The 22,467-nt window shown below is 43.5% G+C and overlaps 1 protein-coding gene across 2 annotated transcripts in view; it reads left to right on the plus strand.

The window, feature by feature from the left end:
- The window catches only part of WNT7A (Wnt family member 7A), a 90,383-nt gene that overhangs the window by 38,921 nt on the left and 28,995 nt on the right, over nucleotides 1-22,467 (plus strand). For both annotated transcript variants that reach the window (XR_011167522.1, XM_069083763.1), the window contains exon 3: nucleotides 3,292-3,563. Coding sequence is in view for 1 of the 2 variants with exons in the window: in XM_069083763.1 (XP_068939864.1) it covers nucleotides 3,292-3,563 (272 nt within the window). In the remaining variant the exon portion in view is untranslated. The remainder of the gene's footprint in view (nucleotides 1-3,291; nucleotides 3,564-22,467) is intronic.

Consider the following 22,467-nt stretch of genomic DNA (forward strand, 5'->3'; position numbering starts at 1 on the left):
TAATGCTACCATTTATTTGCTCACTGTTCCCAGAACAAGAGGCAGAAAACTGATTGAGGAAGGGACAGTGTAGGTTCCTGATGGAAAGACACAAGATGAGAGGGATGTGTAGATATGAGGCGTGATTTAGGTCTGGCTAGAGTCCCTTAATCCCACACCCCTTCTTTCCCTGTTACAGTACAAGGAAACACCATCCTCCCAGCCTCTCAGGTTCACATGTAGGGGTCATCCCGGAGTCCTAACTATCTCTCACTCCCATATCCAAGCTGTTGCTAAGGTCTGCTGATTTCACCTTTGCACCGTGTCTCTAATCTGGCCTCTTCTCCCCTCTGGCACCACCATCATTCTGTGGCAGGCCCTCATCACCTCACACCTGGCTTACTGCTATAACTTCTGGGGGGTCTGCCTGCCTCAAGTCTCTCCCCACTCCAATCCATCCTCCATTCAGCCACTAAAGTGATTTTCCTAGAGCACAGGTCTGATCATGTCACTGCACCCCTTCCCCCCAACCTTCTCCATAAATTCCAGCGGCTTCCCTTTGCCTCCAGGATCAGATACAAAGTGCTCTGCTTGACATTCGAAGCCCTTAGCCCCATCCTGCCTTTCCAGGGTTCTCACACCTTCCTTCCCACCATGTCTTCTTTGGTCCAGCAACACTGGCCATCTCTCAGCTCTGGACGTTTTCTCTTTCTCCCATGCTTAGAACTCTCTCCCTCCTCATCTTCTCCCATGACTTTGCTGGCTTCTTTTAAGGTTTAACTAAAATCCTGTCTTCCAAAGGCCTCTTAATTCTGGTGCTTTCCCTCTCTTATTACTTTTTATGCTGTGTATAATGTGTTTGTATGTATTTATTTGTAGAGTTTGTTGTTTACCCTATTAGATTTTAAGTTCCTTGAGAACAAGTATTATTTTTTTTACCTCTTTTTGTATCTACAGTACTTAGTATAATGCCTGGCACATAGTAGGTATTTAATAAATGTTTGACTGACTGAGTCAATTCACAAGGATATATCATAGTGCCATATACTAGGCACTGTACTAATCACTGGAGATACAGAGAAAGGCAAAAAAACAGTCCCTGCCCTTAGAGAGCTCACATTCTAGTGGGGAGCATGACCTATAAACAACTAAGTATGTGCAATGTGTACACAACTAGGTGGCACCAGGCCTCGAGTTAGGGAGACCTGAGTTCAAATCCAGCCTTAAGACAATAGATGTGTGACCCTGGGAAAGTCACTTCACCCTATTTGTCTCAGTTTCCTCATCTATAAAATGAGCTGGAAAAGGAAATGGCAAACCCCTCCAGTATCTCTGCCAAGAAAACCCTAACTGGGGCCATGAAGAATCAGACATGACTAAAATGAATGAACAGCAACAACAGAGGTAATCTGAAAGGGGAGGGCATTTACAACTGAGGCAGGGGGACCTAGAAAAGGTCTCCTACAGAATGTGGGCTTTATGCTGAATCTTGAAAGAAGTCTGGGTGGAAGAGACAGGAGGTGGAATGTTATATTTGGGGAGGTAAAAATAAGAAGCTACAGCTGGATTGCAGAGTTTGTGGAGTTAGGGCTGGGCTGGGCTAGGAAGAGCTTTAAATGCCAAATAGAGGACTTTATATCTAGTTCTGGGGGTAATAGAGAGTCCCTGGAACTCACTGGGCAGAGGAGAGTGGCATTGTCAGACCTACCCTTTAAGAGAAATCATTTCTGTAGCTGAGATTGGAGTGGGGAGAGATTGGAGGTTAGGAGACAGGACTATTGGGATAGTCCACCGGAAGATGATGAGGGCTGGTTGGAAGAGGAGAGAGAAGGGGATGTCTATGAGAGAAGTTCTGAAGGTGGAAATAGCAAGATTTGGCAATGTTTAATATATTAGTGAGAGAGACGAGGAAAGGATTACATTAAGACTGGGAGCCTGGGAGAATAGGAGGGTGGTGGTACCCTCAACAAGAACAGAGAAGTGTGGGAGGAAAGAAGGCCGGCAGAGCATGGCTACATACAGTGGGGCTAGGCAAGTTTGTATTCATTCAGTGATAGTTTTTTGGTCAATCACTTATCAAGGTTGCTGAACTCCTGGGCAGGTGTCCTCAGGATGAATAAATTAATTCTCCCCTTGACTGAGAGCATGATTTTGGGATGTCTAGTCCAATGGTACTGTTCTAGGTGAGGAGAAATGGGGCAATGGTAGCAGTTGGTTTAAGGTTTTAGGGTTTACAAGGGCTCTTTTCCTACCATAACCTTGTGAAGTAAGTGGTACCAGAATTTTTAGCCCCCCATGACAGGAAAACTGAGGCCCGGAGAGACTAAATGATCTGTCCATTGTTACTCAAAATACAATCTGGGTCTCATTGGTGTGGCTATTAGTCCCACCAATGTAGGTCATAATTTGTGTTATATAGTTAATAAATAGAGGAGCTGTCTTTATATATGAGTGTATGTAGAGGTGACTGGGTGGATTTATTATATATTATATAATTTATTACAATTGCAATAAGATTTATTGACTAAGCTTATAGATGACAGATGACTGGATGAGAGACATGATATTACCTTCTCTCTTATTTTTGTCCTGGTAAAAGTTCACAAGTGTCTTGGAAGGAAAACATGGGAAGAAGGGTTCTAGGCCTATTCTCTAGGTAAAATTGATCATCGGTATTTAGTCTCAATTTAATTCATTTGAAAAAAAGAATTCTTATTAAAGACTTTAGAGTCAATGTGTTTATGGGATAAAGTGCTGGGCTCAGTGTCAATCAGATTTAGGCTCAAATTGTAGCTCTGATGCTTAGTAGTATTGTGGCCTTGGACAAGTCACTGCCTCTGGCAGCTCCTTAGGATTTAATATATTGGAACTGAGTTGTGATTAACCACTGGTGAAGGAAATTCCCCCACCAGACGTTCCCTTGACTAATGAAATCACAGGTTGGTATCTGCATGTTAAGCCCCTACAGGAGATAAATGTTTAACAACAGACTCTCAAAAAACAATGCAAGCCTGACTTATTTTAAGTTTATTCTGCATTTTCTTCATTACTTTTATAAGTCTAGACAGAACAAGAAATCCAGTCATGATTTGTAGCTTATAGATTCCTAAGGGGTAAATGGTCACATTACAGATTTAACCATCAGCTTGCCTCATGGTTCCAGCTCATCCCTCAGCCCCAGTTACCATACACAGAGTCCTGTGCTGAGTGACAAGTTCTACCAGCATGGAGCCTGTAGTCTGGGTTCCCAGTTTCCTTTTCCTCAGTATCTGGGTTCTTATCACACTGACATGATTCTGTCTTTTCTTCCAGGGAGCCGAGAAGCTGCATTCACCTATGCGGTCATTGCCGCGGGAGTGGCCCATGCCATTACAGCTGCCTGTACGCAGGGTAACCTGAGTGACTGTGGCTGTGACAAGGAGAAGCAGGGCCAGTATCACCGGGATGAAGGCTGGAAGTGGGGCGGCTGCTCTGCCGACATCCGCTATGGCATAGGCTTTGCCAAGGTCTTCGTGGATGCGAGGGAAATCAAGCAGAATGCTAGGACCCTCATGAACTTACACAACAATGAGGCTGGACGCAAGGTAGGCAGGTTGTGGGGTCTTTGGGAGGGCAGCACATCAGTTGTCGATTAGATATGGAAACACGTATAATTAAGACATTCATATGGTTATATGTATGTATATTTAATATATGCTTACAATGTACTCCAATGTTAAAAAACTGCAAAAATGCAAATAATACAGTTTTGTGTGCACGCGGGCGCGTGTGTGTGTGTGTGTGTGGTCTGAACCTATGATTTCATCAGTGTGGAGGAACTCCTGGTGTGGACAATTCCTCCCCCGATGCAGATCTGCCTTTTGTCTCAAACTTTCAGTCTCTGAGAGTTGCTGGAGGGCCCTGAGAGGGGGTAAGTGATCTACTCTTGGTCACATAGTTTGTATCTGCCAGAGGAAGGGCCTAGTTCCCATCATGCTGCCCGTCTATACACCCTCATACATTGGTTCAAGGTGTAGTCTACTGTTGATTCACTTTTCCCCCTCATCAATGAAGCAAAAACAAGATAAAGCCCAACGTGTTTGCCTAGAAGTCTGGAGTTGCTTGAGACCTCTGTAAACTCCTAATGTATTTCAGTTGACTTCAACATGAGTCAGCAGCTACTGAGAAAAGCTCATACGAACTTAAGCAGTATTTACAGAATCCTGGGGGCCAAGACAGAGCAGGTGATTGATAGTCTGACTAGGAGATGCCCTGGTTAGACTACATCTGGAAGATGGTGTTAAGCTCTGGACACTGAATCTTAAGAAGAACTGACAAATAGAAATGTATTTGACAGAGGGGTGACCAGGGTGGTAAGAGAACTGGAAACTACATCAAGAAATAAGAGAAGGCTTGGAGGATTTGGGAGGACCAATTTGTTGCCTTCAAAGATCCAAAGGACTTTCTCCTGGAAAAAAGAATAGGCTTCTGCTTGGACGCTAGAAGGGCCACTAAGACCAAGGAGTGAAAGATATAGAAAGACAGATTTTGGCTGGAGAGATGAACTCATTACCAATGAAGTGGAATGGGTTGCTCCATGAATTCTTGGTCAGTGGAAGGGTCCAAACAGAGGTTGGATGACAACATATGTCAGGATGTTGTAAAGGGAACTCATACTGGGGATTGAGATTAAATTGGATGCTCTCTAAAGCGCCTTGCAATTATAATATTGTGTGATTCTAAATCATAATGTTCTGGCCTCCAGTGTGTGTGTGTGTGTGTGTGTGTGTGTGTGTGTGTGTCCATGTGTGTCCGTGTCTGTGTCTGTGTGTGATTATTATTACAAGATAAAGACTGGATATAGTTAATCACTGTCAGTATTTTTTGAAAGACCCTGGGAAGCAGAAGTGCTCCCCCAAACTGAAGTAGTACGAATGGCACCCTAATTTTTTTTCAAGAGAATGAAATATGCCAATAATGGGACAATGAGCTTGACTTTTTATTTCTGGCAAGATTCTAGAACATAATACAAGAAGGGTTAGTGAATATTTAGAAAAGGAAACTGCTCCCAAAGACCTATCATGACTGAATCAAGAGCAAATCATGCCAACTTAACCTCATTTTTTGACAGGATTACTACACTGAAAAGTCAAGAGGACTACTGTACGCATAGTTTACCAGGGATCTCTGTTTGAGCCTGTACTGCTTAACTTTTTATTAGTCCGTGATTTGGCTAAAGGCATCAATGACATGCCCATCAGATTTGTCAGCTCCATGACACTAGGAAGTATAGTTAACACATTGGATAGAGAAATAAGATCCAAGGCTAACATGCATTTATTAAGTATTTACTATATTCCTTGCTTGGTGCTAGGCACTGGGGACACAAATACAAAGAGTGAAACAGCCCCCACTCTTAGAGTTTACATTCTGAGAGGAGAGAAGGCAAGTAAATAAATAAATAAATAAAGAGAAAGTAGTTAAATAGAATGTCATTAGGGAGGGGCGCTAGCAGTTGGGGATGAGAAAAGGCTTTATGTAAAGCTGTATCATAAAGAAAGAGGATTCTATGAAGTGAATATAAGGAGGAGAGATACATTCCAGCTATGGATTACTGTCAATACAAAGTCATGGAGATGGGAAATGGAATATCATTTGATTTTTGTCTTATTTTTTAAAAATTTCAACTTATTTATTTTTAAACATTCACTTAAAAATTGAATTCTAAATTCTTTCTTTCCCTTCCCTCCCACACTGAGAAGGCAATCAATATAATTTCAGTTATATATGTGCAGTCATGCAAAACTTATTTCCATATTAGTTATGTTGCAAGAAAGAAAAAGCAAGACACATAAAGAAAATGAAAAAAGTATGCTTCAATGTGCACTCAGACTCTACAAGTTCTTTCTCTGGAGGTGGATAGTATTTTTCATCATGGGTCCTTTGGAGTTATCTTGGATAATTGTATTGATCAGAGTAGCCAACTCTTTCATAGTTGATCATCCTTATAATATTGTAGTTGCTGTCTACAATGTTTTTTTTGGTTTTGCTCACTTCATTTTGCATCAGTTCATATAAATCTTCTCAGGTTTTTCTGAAACCTTCCTGCTCATCATTTCTTATATTACAGTAGTATTTCATCACAATCATATATCACAGTTTGTTCAGCTTTTTCCTAGTTGATGGACATCCCCTCCATTTCCAATTCTTTGCCAGCACAAAAAGAGCTGCTGTATATATTTTTGTATACATAAGTCCTTTTCCCTTTTCTTTGATCTCTTTGTGATACAGACCTAGTAGTGATATTGCTGGTTCAAAGGGAATGCACAATTTTATAGCCCTTTGGGCATAGTCTTAAATTGTTCTCCAGAATGGTTGAACCAGTTTACAACTCCATCAACAATTCATTAGTGTACATATTTTTTCCACATCTCCTCCAGCAATTATAAGTTTTCTTATTTGTCACATTAGCCAATCTGATAGGTATGAGTTGGTACTTTAGAGTTGTTTAATTTGCATTTCTCTAATTAATAGTGATTTAAAGCATTTTTGATAGCTTTGATTTCTTCTTCTGAAAGCTGCCTGTTCATATTCTTTGACCATTTATCAACTGGGGAGTGGCTCTTTTTTTTTTTTGAAGGGGGAAAGGCAAGGCAATTGGGGTTAAGTGACTTGCCCAAGGTCACACAGCTAGTAAATGTGTCAAGTGTCTGAGGATGGATTTGAACTCATGTCTTCCTGACTCCAGGGTCAGTTCTCTATTCACTGCACCACCTAGCTACCCCTCTTATTTTTATAAATTTGTAAAATTTATAAATCTATATTATCATATATGTAACATGTAATATTATTAATTTATAAATTTGCCTATGTATTTGATAAATAAGGCCTTTATCAGAGAAACCCACTGTAAAATTTTCTCCCAGTTTCCCACTTTCTTCTCATTTTGGCTACATTGATTTTGTTTGTGCAAAACTTTTAAATTGTATGTAATCAAAATTATCCATTTTACTTCCTGTGAGTCTCTCTGTCTCTCGTTTTTCTATAAACTCTTCCCTATCCATAGATCTGACAGGTACTTTTTTTTTTGTGTTCCTCTAATTTACTTATGATCTCACCCTTTCTGTCTTAAATTGTTTACTCATTTTAACCTTATTTTGGTTTAAGCTGTTAGATGTTGATATATGCCTAGCTTCTACCAAACTGCTTTCCAGTTTTCCCAGAGATTTTTGTCAAATGGTCGCTTTTTACTCCAACAACTTGGTTCTTTGGATTTACCAAACACTAGGTTACAATGGTCATTTATTACTATGTATTGTGCCCCTAATCTATTCTATTGCTCTATCCCTCTAAAAATCCTGCCTGACATCAGAGTTTCTGAGGGATAGTAATGTATGCAAAAGATGAAAAGATCATGAGATGTGGGAATGTCCAGGTGAATTTGAGAAGATAAAATTGAATAAGGGTAGGCTTTTGTTGGGTTCAAAAAAGTCAACTTCACAAGTATGATATGTGGCTAGGAAGAAGTTTGCTAAGAAGCTCAGGTGTTTAATGGGTTAGAAGCTTAATAATATGAGCAAACAGTATGATGTCACAGCCAAGAAAGCTAAAATGATCTTAGTCTACATTAAGAAAGGAAGATAGCATCCAGGACTAAGGGGATTGATAATCCTTCTGTCCACTGCCTTCATCAGATGACATCTGGATGGTTGTATTCGGTTACCAGTGCTATACTATAGGAAGGACATTGATAGGAAGAAGATCATCTAGAAGAAGGTTATTGGGATGGAGAAGGGACTTGAGATCGTGCCATATGGTTGGCTGAGGGAGCGGGGAATGTTTAGCCTGGAGAAAAGATGACTTGGGTCTAGGGGTGGAGCAGGATAGCTATTTTCAGGTACTTGAACGGCTGTCACTGGAAGAGGGATTAGATTTGTTTTTCATGGGCCCAGAGGGGAGAACTTGGAGCGACGGGTTACAAAGAGGCAAATTTAAGTTAGGTTTGATGTAAGGAGAAAGTTCTTAATAATTAGAGCCATCCCCAAATGGAATGGGCAGCTTTGGGGGAGTAGTGGTTTGTAGCTCCTACCTTACAGCCGTCCCCCACCAAGATCTTCCAACAAAGGCTGGATGAGCACCTGGGAAGCATAGCACAGTGCCTGGCACATGGCAGAAACTTAATACATGTTTATTGATGGTTATATTGTAGAATGAACCCTCCTTCAGGTACAGATTACACTGGATGGGCTCTTAGGTCCTCTTTAACTCTGGAATTGGTGAGATTCTGGGATTGAGGCAACTGGGACATGGTGGGAGATAGCTGTGCTTTCAAACTAAGCAACCCATAGTAAGGTCTGAACCAGATTAAAATGTAATTAGGGGATATTTAACAAAATAAAAATACAATGCAGCATAAATAGTGTTAATCTGTGGTTTTCCAAATCAAGATGAGGCTAGAGCAGGGATCTGTTTTTATTTGAGTTTGACACCACTATTGTAGAGGACCAGACAGACTTCAAACACTTGGGTTCTAGTCTGGGAAGTCATTTAACCCCTCTAGGTCTCAGTTTCCTCATTTGGGAGATTCAGTTCAATCCAACAAGCACAAAAGTGCTTACCATGCTCCAGAGACTATGCTAGGTGGTAGGGATGCAAATATGAAAATCGGGGGTTTGGTTAGGTGGAGTTATTAATTAGGACCTATGAATTAAAAAAAATATATTTTGACAGCTACTTCAATATAATTAGTTTCCCTTGTAATCCTATACATTTTATTTTATGCATTTAAAAAGATGATTCTTAGAAGAGGTCCCTAGGCTTCCCCAGACTGCCAGAGGGGAACACACACAACACACAGAGAAGATGAACTCCTACATTAGACAATCTCTGAATTCTTTTCCCTTTCCAAAAACTATCGGTCTCTCAGTCTACGAGATCATAATAGGCACAGCATAGCCTTTAGACTGTCGCATCCTCCTTCCCAAAGAAAGGAAGTGTGAGCTGATAGAAGGAGTCAGGGGTAGAGAGTCAGGAAACCTGGGGCCATTTACTAACTGGATGACCTTGTACATTAGTTTCCTTATTCATCAGTTGGGATGGGCATTCCTGCCCTGCCTCCTGTAAGCGGGTTGTTGGCTGGATTCAATGTTTAGATGTATGTAAATGTACTTAAAAAAGGAAAAAATAATTAAAAGACTGTACACCTTCAAGAAAAAGAGACTGCAAGGCCCCTGTGTCTGAGGAACTGGGAGCTGGTGATAGCAGCCTCAGCTACTGTGCAGCTGAATTGGATTCCCTTCAGGCTCCAACATGCCTCCTCATCAGTACAGTAATTGCTATAGGGATCACTTTCCACCCGGCTGGCTGGCTCCCCTGACACTTCAAGAAGTGGTGGGTTGGCAGGAGATCCCAGAGTGCCTCCCTCTCTCTCTTTCCCTTTCTGTCTCTCTCTCTCCCTCCCTCTCTCCTCTCATGGAATGGAAAACACACTGACCAGGGTTATCTGATGTGAAAGGAAGCTAGAAACATGTGAGAATGGGGTGTAGTCACATGGGGGGGGGGCAGGGCACATATTGTCAAATTATAGAATCTTCCTAAAGGATTGATTCTGGTCAAAAAACCTTCTATGGCTCTCCACTCCTTATTGAATAGAGTTCAAACTCCCTTCCAGCTATTCAAGGCCCCAACTTATCTTTCCAGATTTACCTTGTGTTGTCACCCAGTTGGGCTGTTCTTTTTTCCCTTACTCTCTGATCATAGTCTATACCAGGGGTAAGGAAACTGCAGCCTTGGGGCCATATGTGGCCCCCTAGATCCTCAAGTACAACCCTTTGACTGAATCCAAACTTGTGAACTTCCTTCCCATAGCAACTTTGTTAGTATCCCATTTGTGGTACTTCTCACACTCTGTCTTCCACTAGAGTGGAAATCTTATCTGCCCTACAAGAATGTCAATAAGCTCCTTCCAAATAGGGACTGGGTTTTGGTAGCCTCCTGTGTGACTTGCACAGGGCCTTGGGTGTAGTAGGTACTAAGTAATCCTTGTTGATTATAATCACAAAATACTCTATCTGGAAAGAATCTTTGAGGTCATTTTACAGTGGAGGAAACTGAGATTTAAGAAATTTAAGATCCAGAACCCAGGTCTCCTGACTTCTAGCCCAAAGTCATTTCCATTAGGCAAGATCATTGGATCATCCCATATTTAGAGTTGGAAGGAAGCTTTGAGGCCACTGAATCCAATCCCCTCATTTGACAGATGAAGAAACAGAGGCTGATAGGTAAAGTAACTTAACCAATGTCACACAACCAGTAAATGTCTGAGGCTGGACATGAATTCAGGTCTTTGTGACTTCAGGCCCAAGGCTCTATGTACTGTGACACCTCACTGATTCTGGATGTAGGCATGTTAGAGTGCAGTATGGTTATACTAATGTTAAGGCTTGGCTTAACCATGTTAGGGCATGCCGTGTACGTGTTAAGGCAGGATGTGGCACTATTAAGGTACATACATGGTAGGGTGTAGTAAGGGGTAATATTTGGCCAGTTGGTGAAGCCTGAGCAGTTATTCTTTTGTGCCTTCCTATATTACTTTCCTATGCCCCCTTGTCACTTTTCCAAACTGTCCTAAGATTGGAAGACCTCCCCAGACCTTACTTTCCCTATAGTATCCCAATCCTTTCTTCCTCCTACTATAAAAACTGACCAGTCCTATGCCCTATCCTTTCTTCTTCCCTCTCTATTCATCTGATAAGCCTATTTGAACTAAGAAATAAATGTTTGATGATAAATCACCATGTTATTCTCTTGAGAGGATATTTTCATTTAACGGTGGTGTTATAAAGACATAATAGTCCAAAGAAATAAATCTCCAATTGTAGATTTCAGGACCTACTGGTAAGGTCAGTGGGGGGGGGGGGGGGATTATATTTTGGAACTGGCATGGGGAAGACTTTCCATCGGCTCTCTATCACACTGGGTGGTGAGATCTGATTCTACCCAGTCATTACGTGTCCTGGAACAGAACTGGAAGGAAGATGGACTAGTGGTCTGGACCGGGCAGCTGTGAGAAGGCAAGGTCTGATTCATCCTTTCCCAGCTTTCCTGATGCTGCCTTCATAGCTCATCTCAGGCTGACAGTCAACCGTGAGAGAGCTGTGCATTCTTCTTCTTTCTCTTCTGGGTTCCTGCCTATTGACACCATCTGGACTCAATGACCTTCCAGGACCTTGCCGGATTTAAATCTACAATTTTAGGATCTAACCCCATTTGGCTACTGCTTCTCCAGTTCTGCTTGCTGGGCTTATGGGATCATAGGTCATGGGCTTGGAAGGTACCTTGGGGGTCATGGAGGCCAACCCTCTCATTTTACAGATGAGGAAATTAAGGCTCCAGAGATCACTTAACAGAGAATGTGGGACTTGCTGGGAGTTGTACAGGTATTAAAAAATGCAATAGGGATTTGAACCTAGGCCCTCTAAATTCAAGATCTTTCCATGAATAATAATGTCTGATATTTATATAGTGCTTATATAGTGTATATATACATATATGTGCATATATATGCATGTTTATATATTATATAGATAGCTTTACAGGCTTTTTTGAGCTTCAACAACTCTATGCAATAGATATTACAGATCTTAATATCATAACTAAAATTATTATATAGGGGAACTACATATATTATTATATGACATCTATTGCACACACAAATCTGTAGTATGTATGCATATATGTGTGTACATATGTGTATGCACATATGCTACATATATTATTGTCCCTGTTTTACAAATAAGGAAATTGAGGCTCAGAGAGATTAAAATCCTTGAGTTTGACCTCTCAGCTAGTTAGTACCAGAGGCAAGGTTTGAACATAGATCTTGACTTTGAGTAAAGCCCCTTATCCACTATACCATGCTGTCTCTTACCACATCATTCTAGATGTGAATTGTTTCTTTTCCTTAATTTTGAATATTTGTGTTAGGCTGAGTGTATTTATGAGTGTGTATATATGTTTGTGACTGCATGAATCCAACTAATACTTTCTTTTCTATGGGTATCCCAGACATGGGGCCCAGATAAGTTTATCAGCAGCTTCCAGAACAGGACTGAAATATCCAAACCTATGGGCTTTAAGACTACTTTCCTCTAGGCTGGATCAGTTGTAGGATCCAGAGCAAGGCTGCAGGATGGACCCTTTTGGCACTGACCCAAGTCTAGTTGGGCTCCTGCCTGTGGCTGCTTTTATCACCCCCTGATCCCCTGTTGTTCCTCTAAGGATCGAGGGCATGAGTGTGTTTGAGAAGTGAGAGTACATGCTTGCGTCCTTCATGCCTTCAAAGGGGAAGAACTGTGTCTCTGTCAGTGACTGTCAAGGATTGAGATGAAGGGGAAAGGAGAGCAAGAGGCTTCTATTGTTCTTAGGTCCTGTCCTCCTGTGTCACTTGCTCTGCGTGGGTGGTGAGGACAAGATCAAATTGCTTTTTTCCCTTCTGGCTGCCCTTTCTCTCTCCATCCCTCCCTCCTCTCCCCATCCCCCTTCCTTGAACAGCAACCTTGTGCATTAGGGCTACCTCATACTGTCTCCTGAGTTGCCATGATCCATTATTACCTGTGACCGGAGAGCAAGGGTACCTCAAGGTGGCTTCTGATAGGCTGTCTGTCTCTAGACCATTTGCGGGAGAGAGATAGCTCATGGTGATACTTTCTTAAGTTGTGGGGTCTTGTCTGGGGCTGTCTGGAATGAGGAGAGCTCTGGGGAAGTGTGAAGACATGCTTTCCCTCCCAGGAATCTCCTGTATAGGGCTGAGAATTGCCCTGAGGCCAGGCTAGGAAGTGGTTTCTAGTACCCAGCCTCAATCAAAGTCCTGTTACACTAGCAAAAAAGACTTCAGCAAAATATTCATCACTTATGACCAAGTAGGGTTTTTACCAAGGATGCAAGGAGAGTTCAGTAGTAGGAAAATAATCTATGAAGCAGTCTTTCTAAGAAAAGGAAGCACCCTTCCAGACATAACACCATCCCACTTGTATGAAGGCAGTGTGGTTTAGTGGATACAGTGCTGTGCTTGGAATCTAGAAGACCTAAGTTCAAATTCGATTCTGATCCTTATTACCTGTGTGATCTTGGGGGGAGTCACTCTCAGAGCTTGGGTTGAGTGGTTGGACTAAATGCCTTCCAGTCCGAAAATCTATGATTCTGTGGCTATCAAGCAAATGGTAACTAGGTATTGTGCCGTCTGTGTAAAAACCACCGACTGGGGGGTACTGGGGAAATAGGAGACCCAGAATCTGCTCACAAGGAACCTAAAGCTAAGCCGGGGAAATAAGGATAGTGGTCAGTCTTTTCTCCTGCCTCAAGGGGTGTTTGTGTGTGTGTGTTTGTGTATGTGTGTGCACGTGTGTGTTTGTGTGTATGTGTGTGTTTGTGTATGTGTTTTGTGTGTGTGTATAGGTGTACGCGTGCGTGTATTTGTGTATGTGTCTTGTGTGTGTATGTGTGTGCTCGTGTGTGTTTGTGTATGTGTGTGCATGTGCAGGTTTGTGTGTGTTTGTGCGTGTATGTGTTTTTGTGTGTTTGTGTATGTATGTGTGTTTGTATGTCTGTGCACATGTGTGCATCTTTGTTTTCTTTCCAGTAAGATGAAAGCTACTGTAGGACAGAGAACATTTTTGGTTTTGCCATTGTATACCTAGAGCCTGGCATAGCAGGCATTTAAGAAATATTTATTGGATGTATTATAATGAAAACCTAAACCCACAAAAAGTTTCCTGATGACATAAGGCAAGTTGTCATATATATTAAAGGGATGGAACAGATAGCCAATACTATATGGGCTCTGAGAAGAGAGAGGCCCTGTGGGCAGGTGGGCTCAGGGAGGACTTCAGGGAGGAGGCAGAGCTTAAGCTGGTCCTTGAAGGATGAATTGCAGGCAGACTGAATCAGGGTGGCTGCTTCAGGGAGAGAAAAGGCATGAACAAAAAGTTGGAGTGAGCAGAGCTGTAAGCAAGCATTTTGTTTGTTTGTTTGTTTGTTTTTACCTGGGGTAGAAACTGTTGTGGAAGGATGGGGAGTTGTGGTAGTGCAGAGGACAGTCTGACCACGGATGCAGTTAAGCAGGAGCTGATCAGACTGGAAGGCTTGTGGTGGGGAAGAACAATTTGCCTAGGTTAGAATGGCAATGGAAAGTAAAGCTAGAAAGCTAGGTTGGGACCAGCTTTTCTGGCTTCTTGCTCATTGCCCATTTCTCTTCCCTATACCCTTTGCATGCACTAGCCTGTGCTTGTATCTGTTTTAAGAGTTTATAGTATTTAGAAGGGAAGGTTGAATCCATAAATAATCAACAGGATGTGAGAAGGGCCCTTTAAAACAATTTAGTCCAGTTCCTGAGGCTCAGAGAGAAACAGCTTGCCAATGTCATGCAGGTTGTGAGTTGTAAGGCTGGGATTCGAAATCAGATTTGTTGGTGCCAGATTGATCCATAAGCATGTGCTAGCATCCTTCTGTGACTAACTGGCAAGTGTAGATGGCTCAGATTCTGTCAACAAATTTGGCAAGTCAGGTCCATCATTATCTCTAAGCCAGGGACCTAGAGCCTTGAACTCCTTCCTCATTAACATCATCTCTGACAACGCCCTCTGCATTGATTTGGCCCCACCTACTTCCTGTTTCTCCAGACTCCAGCTTTTCATGACTTTGTAATTCTTGGTATAGGCACCCCTTTAAATATACAGATGGACACCTCTTTATGACATAGTAGATGTCTTCAAGAGATGCTGTGGCCAAAACATTTATTGCCTCTGACCAGCCTACTGGTCAGTTAATCAGTAGGCATTTATTAATAGCGCTTACCATGTGTTAGGCAATGTGCTAAGTACTGGGGATACAAAGAAAAAAACAACAAAAAATCTCAAAACAAACCAAAAGAGGGTTTCTCCTTTCACGCTCACATTCTAATGGTAGAAACACATAAATGATGAAATATATTTTTTAAAAAACATGTGTATGTGTATTACATATGTGAGATGTATAATATATTTGAGTATAATATGTATAAGATAATTTACATATTCATTATAATTAAATATTTGCATAATGTATAGTATATATGTGTATAATTTACATAATGAGATACATAAAGTACAAGATATATGTGCATTTATATATACATAGTTTTGCATTTTTATATATCTTATCATTTACGTGTTTCTCCTATATAAATATGAGTTTACATATAAATATAGATTCTAATACATAAATTGTATATTTATATAAATATATAAAAATTCTATAAATATAGAGTTTATATATAAATATAAACACATGTATACATACATAAATGTATATACACGTGAGAGAGAGGGAGAAGAACAGAGGGGTAGTGAGTACTCTCTGGCTCATTATCCCATAGTGAGGAAGGCTAAATCTTTTCAAGGTTCTAGGATCCAATGAGGGTTTTTTCCTAATGCCATAAGCTCGAACCCCTGGTATATAGAGACAAGTGCTTTATTTCCATTTAATCAATAAACAACAATTAGTTTTTACAAGAGGATATTTATTACAAAGACATGACAATAACCAAAGTACAAATATTTACTCCCAGTTCCTTGGGGGACACACTTTCCCCTCTTCCAATTCAGTCTCTGGGAACAGTGGGCTCAAACTTGTCTCAGTTCCTACCTAGCTTTGGTTCCATCAAGTTCACATCCAAATACAGCGTTACTGTTTTATGAGCCCTTGTCTAACTTACTGCTGGCCTAGGTCCTTATTCCTTGGGAGCATTGATGCTGATCTATCAGCAAACCAATCCTTTCATCTAAAATGGAAAAAAACAAATATTGAGTCAAGCAAAGGATTCAGACCTGTATTCACAGATCCCTCTGGTCTCCTTAGAGGGGAGAGGGCCCACAGTCTGGTGATGAACCTTTCCAGATTTAGCCAACATGGTTCTTAGATGAAAGCTACATAGTCCCTGATGGGGCCCCTACCCAAAGCCTTTCCAGCTTGGTTAGCTTTATCATTGCTTCCATTATCCTTCCATTACCTTTAAAAACCAAAGGTTATCTTTGTACCATGGTGTCAGAGTAAGACTTAACAGGAGGGTCACTTCATTTAAAGATCAGCCAGTCATAAATGGCCAGCTGGTTAGGCCTGTGGTGCTCTGTTCTCACACACATACTCAAGTGATGACTGGTTTCCTCCTTTCCTTTAAACTTAACCACAGGTATAATGTATTATTTTGTACAACTGCCTTCTAGTGAAAACACCCCCACAAAGTTTATGAGGTGTTTTTCGTTAGAAGAGAAAATTCACTTTCTTTCTTTACATAGCTAAAAGGGAGACAGGCATGATGAGAGAAAAGAGGATTCTGGGAAAGGGAGGAAGTGTTGAAAGGGTGGGGAAATTCCTTGGAAAGTAGAAATGCAAAGGGTATAGTTTAGCAAGCACACTGGACACTGGAGGAGTAAGGGGTGGAGAGCTGGACAAAGAAGGAGGAAGGAAGGAGGAAGGAAGGGAACAGGGCCAGGAAGGAATGAAGTTTATCCCTGAGGGATGTTTGAGGGACCCTAGCGTTGGGAAGGGGCACAGAAGGAAGTCAGGTTTAGACCTATCCTTATTCATTGCCCTTGACCTAAGCTGAGCTGGCTTGAGTTCTCATGGCTGGAGGAAAAGCCCATAAGCTGGTTTAGTGGAAGGAAAGGGGGACCATGAATCTGAGCACAGTTGGAAAGGAAAGCCCTTAGCTCCCACCCAGGGCAGTATGTCTCTCCCTTCTAGCCTCTCAGTTTATCTCTGAACAGATCAAATGAAACAGAGACTGAGTATTAGAGCTTTTTGAGCCAACCCTTGAGAGCAATTGCCTCTTTAAATCAAGGTTGCTGTGGGGCGGCTAGGTGGCACAGTGAATAGAGCACCAGCCCTGGAGTCAGGAGGACCTGAGTTCAAATTCAGCCTCAGACACTTAACTAGCCATGTGACATTGGGCAAGTCACTTAACCCCAATTGCCCTGCCTTCTACCCTCCAAAAAGCAAAAAAACAAAATCAAGGTTGCTGGCCATACCCTTCCCAAGCTCCAGTGACCCCCCCCACCCCAGAATTTCTACAACACCTTTCTTTGTATTGGGCACCCTTGGCCTTGTGATATCTTTAGTCTTGGGAATTTAGCATGATATAGTAGAAAAAAAATAAAAAATGAATTTGGGGTCATGCATCCCCAGTTTTGAGTTTATAACCAGGGTCAGTTGAGTATGCCTTTCCAGTTTCAATCTTCTCACTAACAAAATGGGTATAACAGTAGTTATATCCATATATATAGCCATATATCCATAATCCTGTTCTGAGGATTGAATGAGATCATGAGGTCATCATTTATTCCAGCCCCTTCACTTTACAGCTTGTGGAAACTGAGTTTCAGGGATGTCAAATGACTTGTCCATAGTCATTCAGCTGGTTAATAGCAAAGGTTGGTCCAAGTGTTCTTTCCTTCATTCCATGATGTTCTTTAACCCTCATATAAAGCACTGGAATCACTCTGTCAATGAAACTGATTTTTAAAAATAGTGTTGAAGCGAGGTTGGCCTCAGGGTGCCCCTGACTTTAGAGCAACCATGGTCTTAGGGTAAGTCTTTGCTTTTAGGGTGTGGCTAGTCTCGAGAAGGATTCTTTACCTTAGGTCAACTGGTAGGGAGGGTAGGCTGTGCCCAGACCGTTAGGCAGAGACAGTAGGGACATGAGGGCCTTCTGGTCAGGATAGTGGTGTTGGGTGTGTGTGGGCAGAATGAAGCTAGCAGAGGGTCCCTTCCTGGGGGGGGGGGGCGAGTCTGATTTTGTCTCTTAAAGGTAGGGCAGGCAAGATTCCCACCTCACCTAGTCCATACCCATTAGTGGTGGGGTTTGAGTGTTTTGCTAAGCAGCTCTCCAACAAGGTCAGGGCCTGGGAAGAGGCGATCCCATGACATTCTGCCTTGTCCAGGAACTTGGCATTAGGGATAGGGGCATAAAGATTCCAGACTTGACTCACCCTTTTAATTCTCCAGTTAAAAGCTCAGCTTTAGTTCAGCCTTGGTAGGACCAGATGTCTCTGCCCATCCTCCTCCTCTCTTTCATTGTGTTAGCAGACATTGCTCATGAGGGTGTTGTGAGTATCAAGGGAGATAATGTGTAAAGTGTTTTGTAGACCTCAAAGTGCTGTGTAATAATGAACTATTATTACTTATAGTGTTCTCAAGTTTGCAAAGCACTATTACTTCTTTTGATCCTTGAAGCATCAGGCCCTGATGAGCTCTATACTACAAGTATTTTTTTTAACAGATGAGAAGACTGAGGTTTGAGGAAGCTAAACACCTCCTAAATCCATAAGCATCAGAGGCAGGATTTGAACCTGGGTCTTCCTGACTCCATATTCAGTGTCCTTTCCACTCCTCTATTTCTTTCTCTTTTCGCAGCCTTCACTGCCCTTGTGACAGTGACCTGGGTTGGTTTGCTGATGAGACTAGCACTGTGGCTTGGTGGTTAGAGCCCATAAGCTGGAGTCAGAGGGTTTAGACCCTACTCTGTGATCTTGGGGAAAGTTGAAGACAGGATGGCTCAGTGGAAAGAACATGGGCTAGGCAATTAAAGGGTTTGAATTCAAATCCTGGTCTTGAGTAAATTGCTTCCCTTTTCTAGGTTTCATTTCCTTTTCTATAAGATAAGATGGTTAGAGCAGAGGGCCTCTCAGGTTCCTTCTAACTCTAAGCCTATGACTCTCTGGTGCTTTCTCTGGAACTCCGTCTCCTCAGCACTTGGTCTTCTTGGTCTCTTGGGACCTGTACATCCTCAGTTGACGATCCCCTGACTAATGGTTGAGTTTGGCTCAGCAGGGATTAGTGGACTCTCTCTATCCCATCACAGTGGTGACTCCCCGTCCATGTCTCCAAGAGCTTGGTGACTCACGTTGGTATCCCCCTTGAGCTGCCCCAAGCAGACATCCACCTCTTGCCCAGACTGGCCCTCCAGTCCAATTCCATGGGCACCATCTATAGGGATCAGGAAAGGAAGAATGTGCCTGGGGTCTGGCTGTCTCACTACTCTTGGGTTGGATGATATTTGGAAGGATCAAAGATGTATTTTTATCACTCATTCATGCACTCCTGCTTTAGAGATAGTTGTCCTTGGGCAAGACCCGACCTGACAGACAGGCTCTGTGTCTTGTCAGCAGCAAGAGTGAGAGATAAAGGGGATATTAATGTCGTTCTGAATTACGAGATGGCATCAGGCTGCACCAGAGTCAGAATGGGTGAGGAGGAGCTCTCTTCCTACTGCTAATGGGAGATTCTGACCCTTCTGCCTGGGGGACCTTGACTCCCAGCTGGCTGCTCCATGTCCGGGGGTGGAGGAGAGGCTTCCTGATTCATCCTGCAGATTAAGGGATGATGAATTTGCTTGCTCACCTGCAGTCTGCTTTAGAGACTCGAAGCCTGGGAGCCCAGTGTGAGTGGTGCCCACGCCCAGCTTGGATGTGGGGGTGGTGAAGGAAGCCATCCTGCCACCCAGAGTATGTATAAGTATTGGGGTTTGGTTGTTTCCCCTATATCGGGGGTTGGTGACTGGATTCTCCCATTGCCTTTAGGGAGTGCCAGTGTTGGGGATATCTGGCCTAAATTCTGACCTAAGGCATCATATGGCTTAGAGAGGAAGCAATCAGGTTCTGTTCAACCTTAAGCAAGTAATTTTATGACTTACAGATGACTCCATCTGTAAAATGAGAAGGCTGGACTATATGATCTTCGGGGGCCTTTCCATTCTAAGTGCAATCATCTCTTAGGATGTCTCAGGGAAACTGAGGCAGCATGGGGTGACTCTTTTAAGCTCTAGGAAGTAGCAGGTTACTTCAAAGTGTATGAGGGGGAAAAACACTGGGTCCAAATCTGAATGGCTCCATCTCCCAAGAGTAATTTTTCTGAGACTCTGGGGACACCCCCCCCCAATACCTGGTTGGGCCAGTGTTTCTACTCTGTATTAGTACCTTGGGGCCAGGGTGAAATGTTTTCACTTATGGGGACTTTTGGGGACCAATGCTAATTCACCTCCTCAAATGAAACTCTATGGGACCTCACATGATTCCTGCATATATGGAGAGGCTAAAAGGAGCCAGGTAGTGTAGCATGTAGACAGAATAGCATCTTTTCTGCAGGGTCAAACTATGTCTTCTTTCCTATTGCTAGGATTCTACTCCCTAGTTCCCCCAGATAAACCCCCAACAATCTTAGGTGGGAGATCTCTGAGCTGATCCCTTCTTGTATTTAGAGCCGTCTATGGAGAATGAGAGGGCAGAGATGCCAATACTGCCCAGGGTGCTGCTCCAGACAAGGCTAGGTCTAGACCAGGTGGATGAGGGCTGGACCAAGTCTGGCTCCATCTTGTTTCCCACTCCCTGCAGCCCCCAGGGTGGGGGACAGGAGGGGCAGGGGCGGCTGGGGCTCAGCCTGATTGGAATGTGCAGCTCCAGGGAGGTGAGCTCAGGGGGATGGAATTTCACCCTAGCAAGAGAGTGAGGGAGTCACCCCACCAAGGCCCTTGGCGGAGGGATTTTGGTCGTGTAGTTTCCTGCCCCTATCCGGGTGCTCATGGCGTCAGTGAGAGGTGAATTCCCACCCCTGCTTCACTGTATGGTGAGTCAGGGACCCAGGAGGTCTTCTAAGGACCCATCTCCATGACTACCAGGACAGAGCAAGTCAGGGGAGTGGCTGGAGATAAAGATCTCCCCACAATGCGGCCTTTTCAGCCACAAGGGCCACTTACATATTTGCCCCCTCTGAAGGGCCAGGAAGCATGACAAGGGCCTAGCAAGAATGACTGAGGCTTATGGATTCCCCGCCCACCCTGAGATGATGGCGGGGGCTCAGCCTCGGAGACAGCCACCACCCCACTGGGAGACTCTTTGCATTTCCCTTCTCTGAGGCATGAGTTGGCTCCAAGTTCCCTGAGTCTAGGAGGGTGAGGCAGTCTCCAACTCCTCCCACAGGGGTGGGGATGAGTGCACAGACCTGGGCCTCTGGGCCAGGTGTGTCTGGGGTAGGACCCAGAGAAGAGTGTCACTCTGATGGACTCTTAGCTCCAGGTTCCTGTCCCCTCTGCTTGGCTAGTCTTTCACAGGACACCATTCCTTTCCCTTCTGAGGGGAGGTAGCCAGAAGCACCGGGCTATGGGTTAGGATGCAGCTAAGACCTCCCCAGAATGAGCATGAGGGCTCCCCTCTGCACTAAATAGCTCACAGAGGCTGTTAGAGTGGGAGACAAGGAGAAGGGATGAGTGGGAAGGAAGGATGGCCCTTTGAGTAAGGAGGCATAGGAGGACAGGCTGGGCAAAGCAGGCCTAAGAGCAGGAGGCTGGGCCCAACTCCTGAAACCTGTCATGCCTCAGTGCCCATGCTCCTGGAAATGGAAACTGGGGAGGAGCCAGCAGGGTGTCTGTGTGTGGGATAGCTGGAGCAGTAGAGATGGGCACCAGCTGGAGCCTGGGGTTTTCCAGCTTCCTGAGATGACACAACAAGAAGGCATCTCCAAAGTCTAAGGAGCTTGTGATGGGGACCTTGATAGAAAAGGCATGGCGGTGGTCAGGAAGGGTGGAACTGAGATAAGAGGGGTTCCTGGGAAGCTGGGAGGGAAGGAACCGCCAGGGAGAACCTCAGGATTCCATTTCCCACAGAGAAAAGAATATGGCCAGCAGTAGCAAGCAGCCTCTGGAGCCTTGTGATCCTCCATCAAGGAAATGCATTGCTCTGGTCCTGGACGATGCCCCTACCTCTTCTCAAACTGTCAGTACCACAAGAGAAACAGTGCCAGTGTAGACAGGGCAATTGCTTTGAGGAGGTTCCCTCCCCCTCTTTACCTCTCCGTCTAGGGGAAACCTCCTGTCACTCTGGGACTTAGCCACTGGCATGCATAAACAGGAGCTGCCTGTGGCTGATAACTTCTCTGCTCTCTCCTGGTGTCCAATGCCTGCCATGCTCCTGCTGGAGCTAGGAGGTAGAGCAGTCCACTCCCAGGCCACGGGGCCCACCTCTGCCACTGACAGCTCGGCTGCTCAGTAATCCCTGCAGCTTTGGGACTCCTGCCCTGGGGATGAACTTAGTGGTTGGTGAATGGGTGAGCACAAACCCAGTTAGCCCACTATTATTTAACAGGCTCCAGAACACTAGACCAGATCATGCCTCACACTTTTTACAGCTCTTTGTCTGGCTCTCAGGAATCGCATCTACCACTATTGGTCCTGGAAAGACATCTCAATTCATCATTCCTGTGACTTCCCAGATCTCTTCCTATGGGCCACTCCCTTGTAACATGTGTTGTCTTCCTCTACTAGAAAGTAAGCTCCTCGAGGGAAAATACTGTCTTACTTATATTTATCTCCATCTCCTTCCCCTTCCCTTCAAATCCAGCACAATGACCGGCATGCAGTATTTATCACATGTTCATTCATTCATTCATTCATTCATTCATTCATTCATTCATTCATTCATTCAT

This window comes from Petaurus breviceps, unplaced genomic scaffold (assembly GCF_028583685.1).
Source record: "Petaurus breviceps papuanus isolate PSGF00001 unplaced genomic scaffold, PetGlider_PUasm1.0 174, whole genome shotgun sequence".
NCBI classification, from domain to species: Eukaryota; Metazoa; Chordata; class Mammalia; order Diprotodontia; family Petauridae; genus Petaurus; species Petaurus breviceps.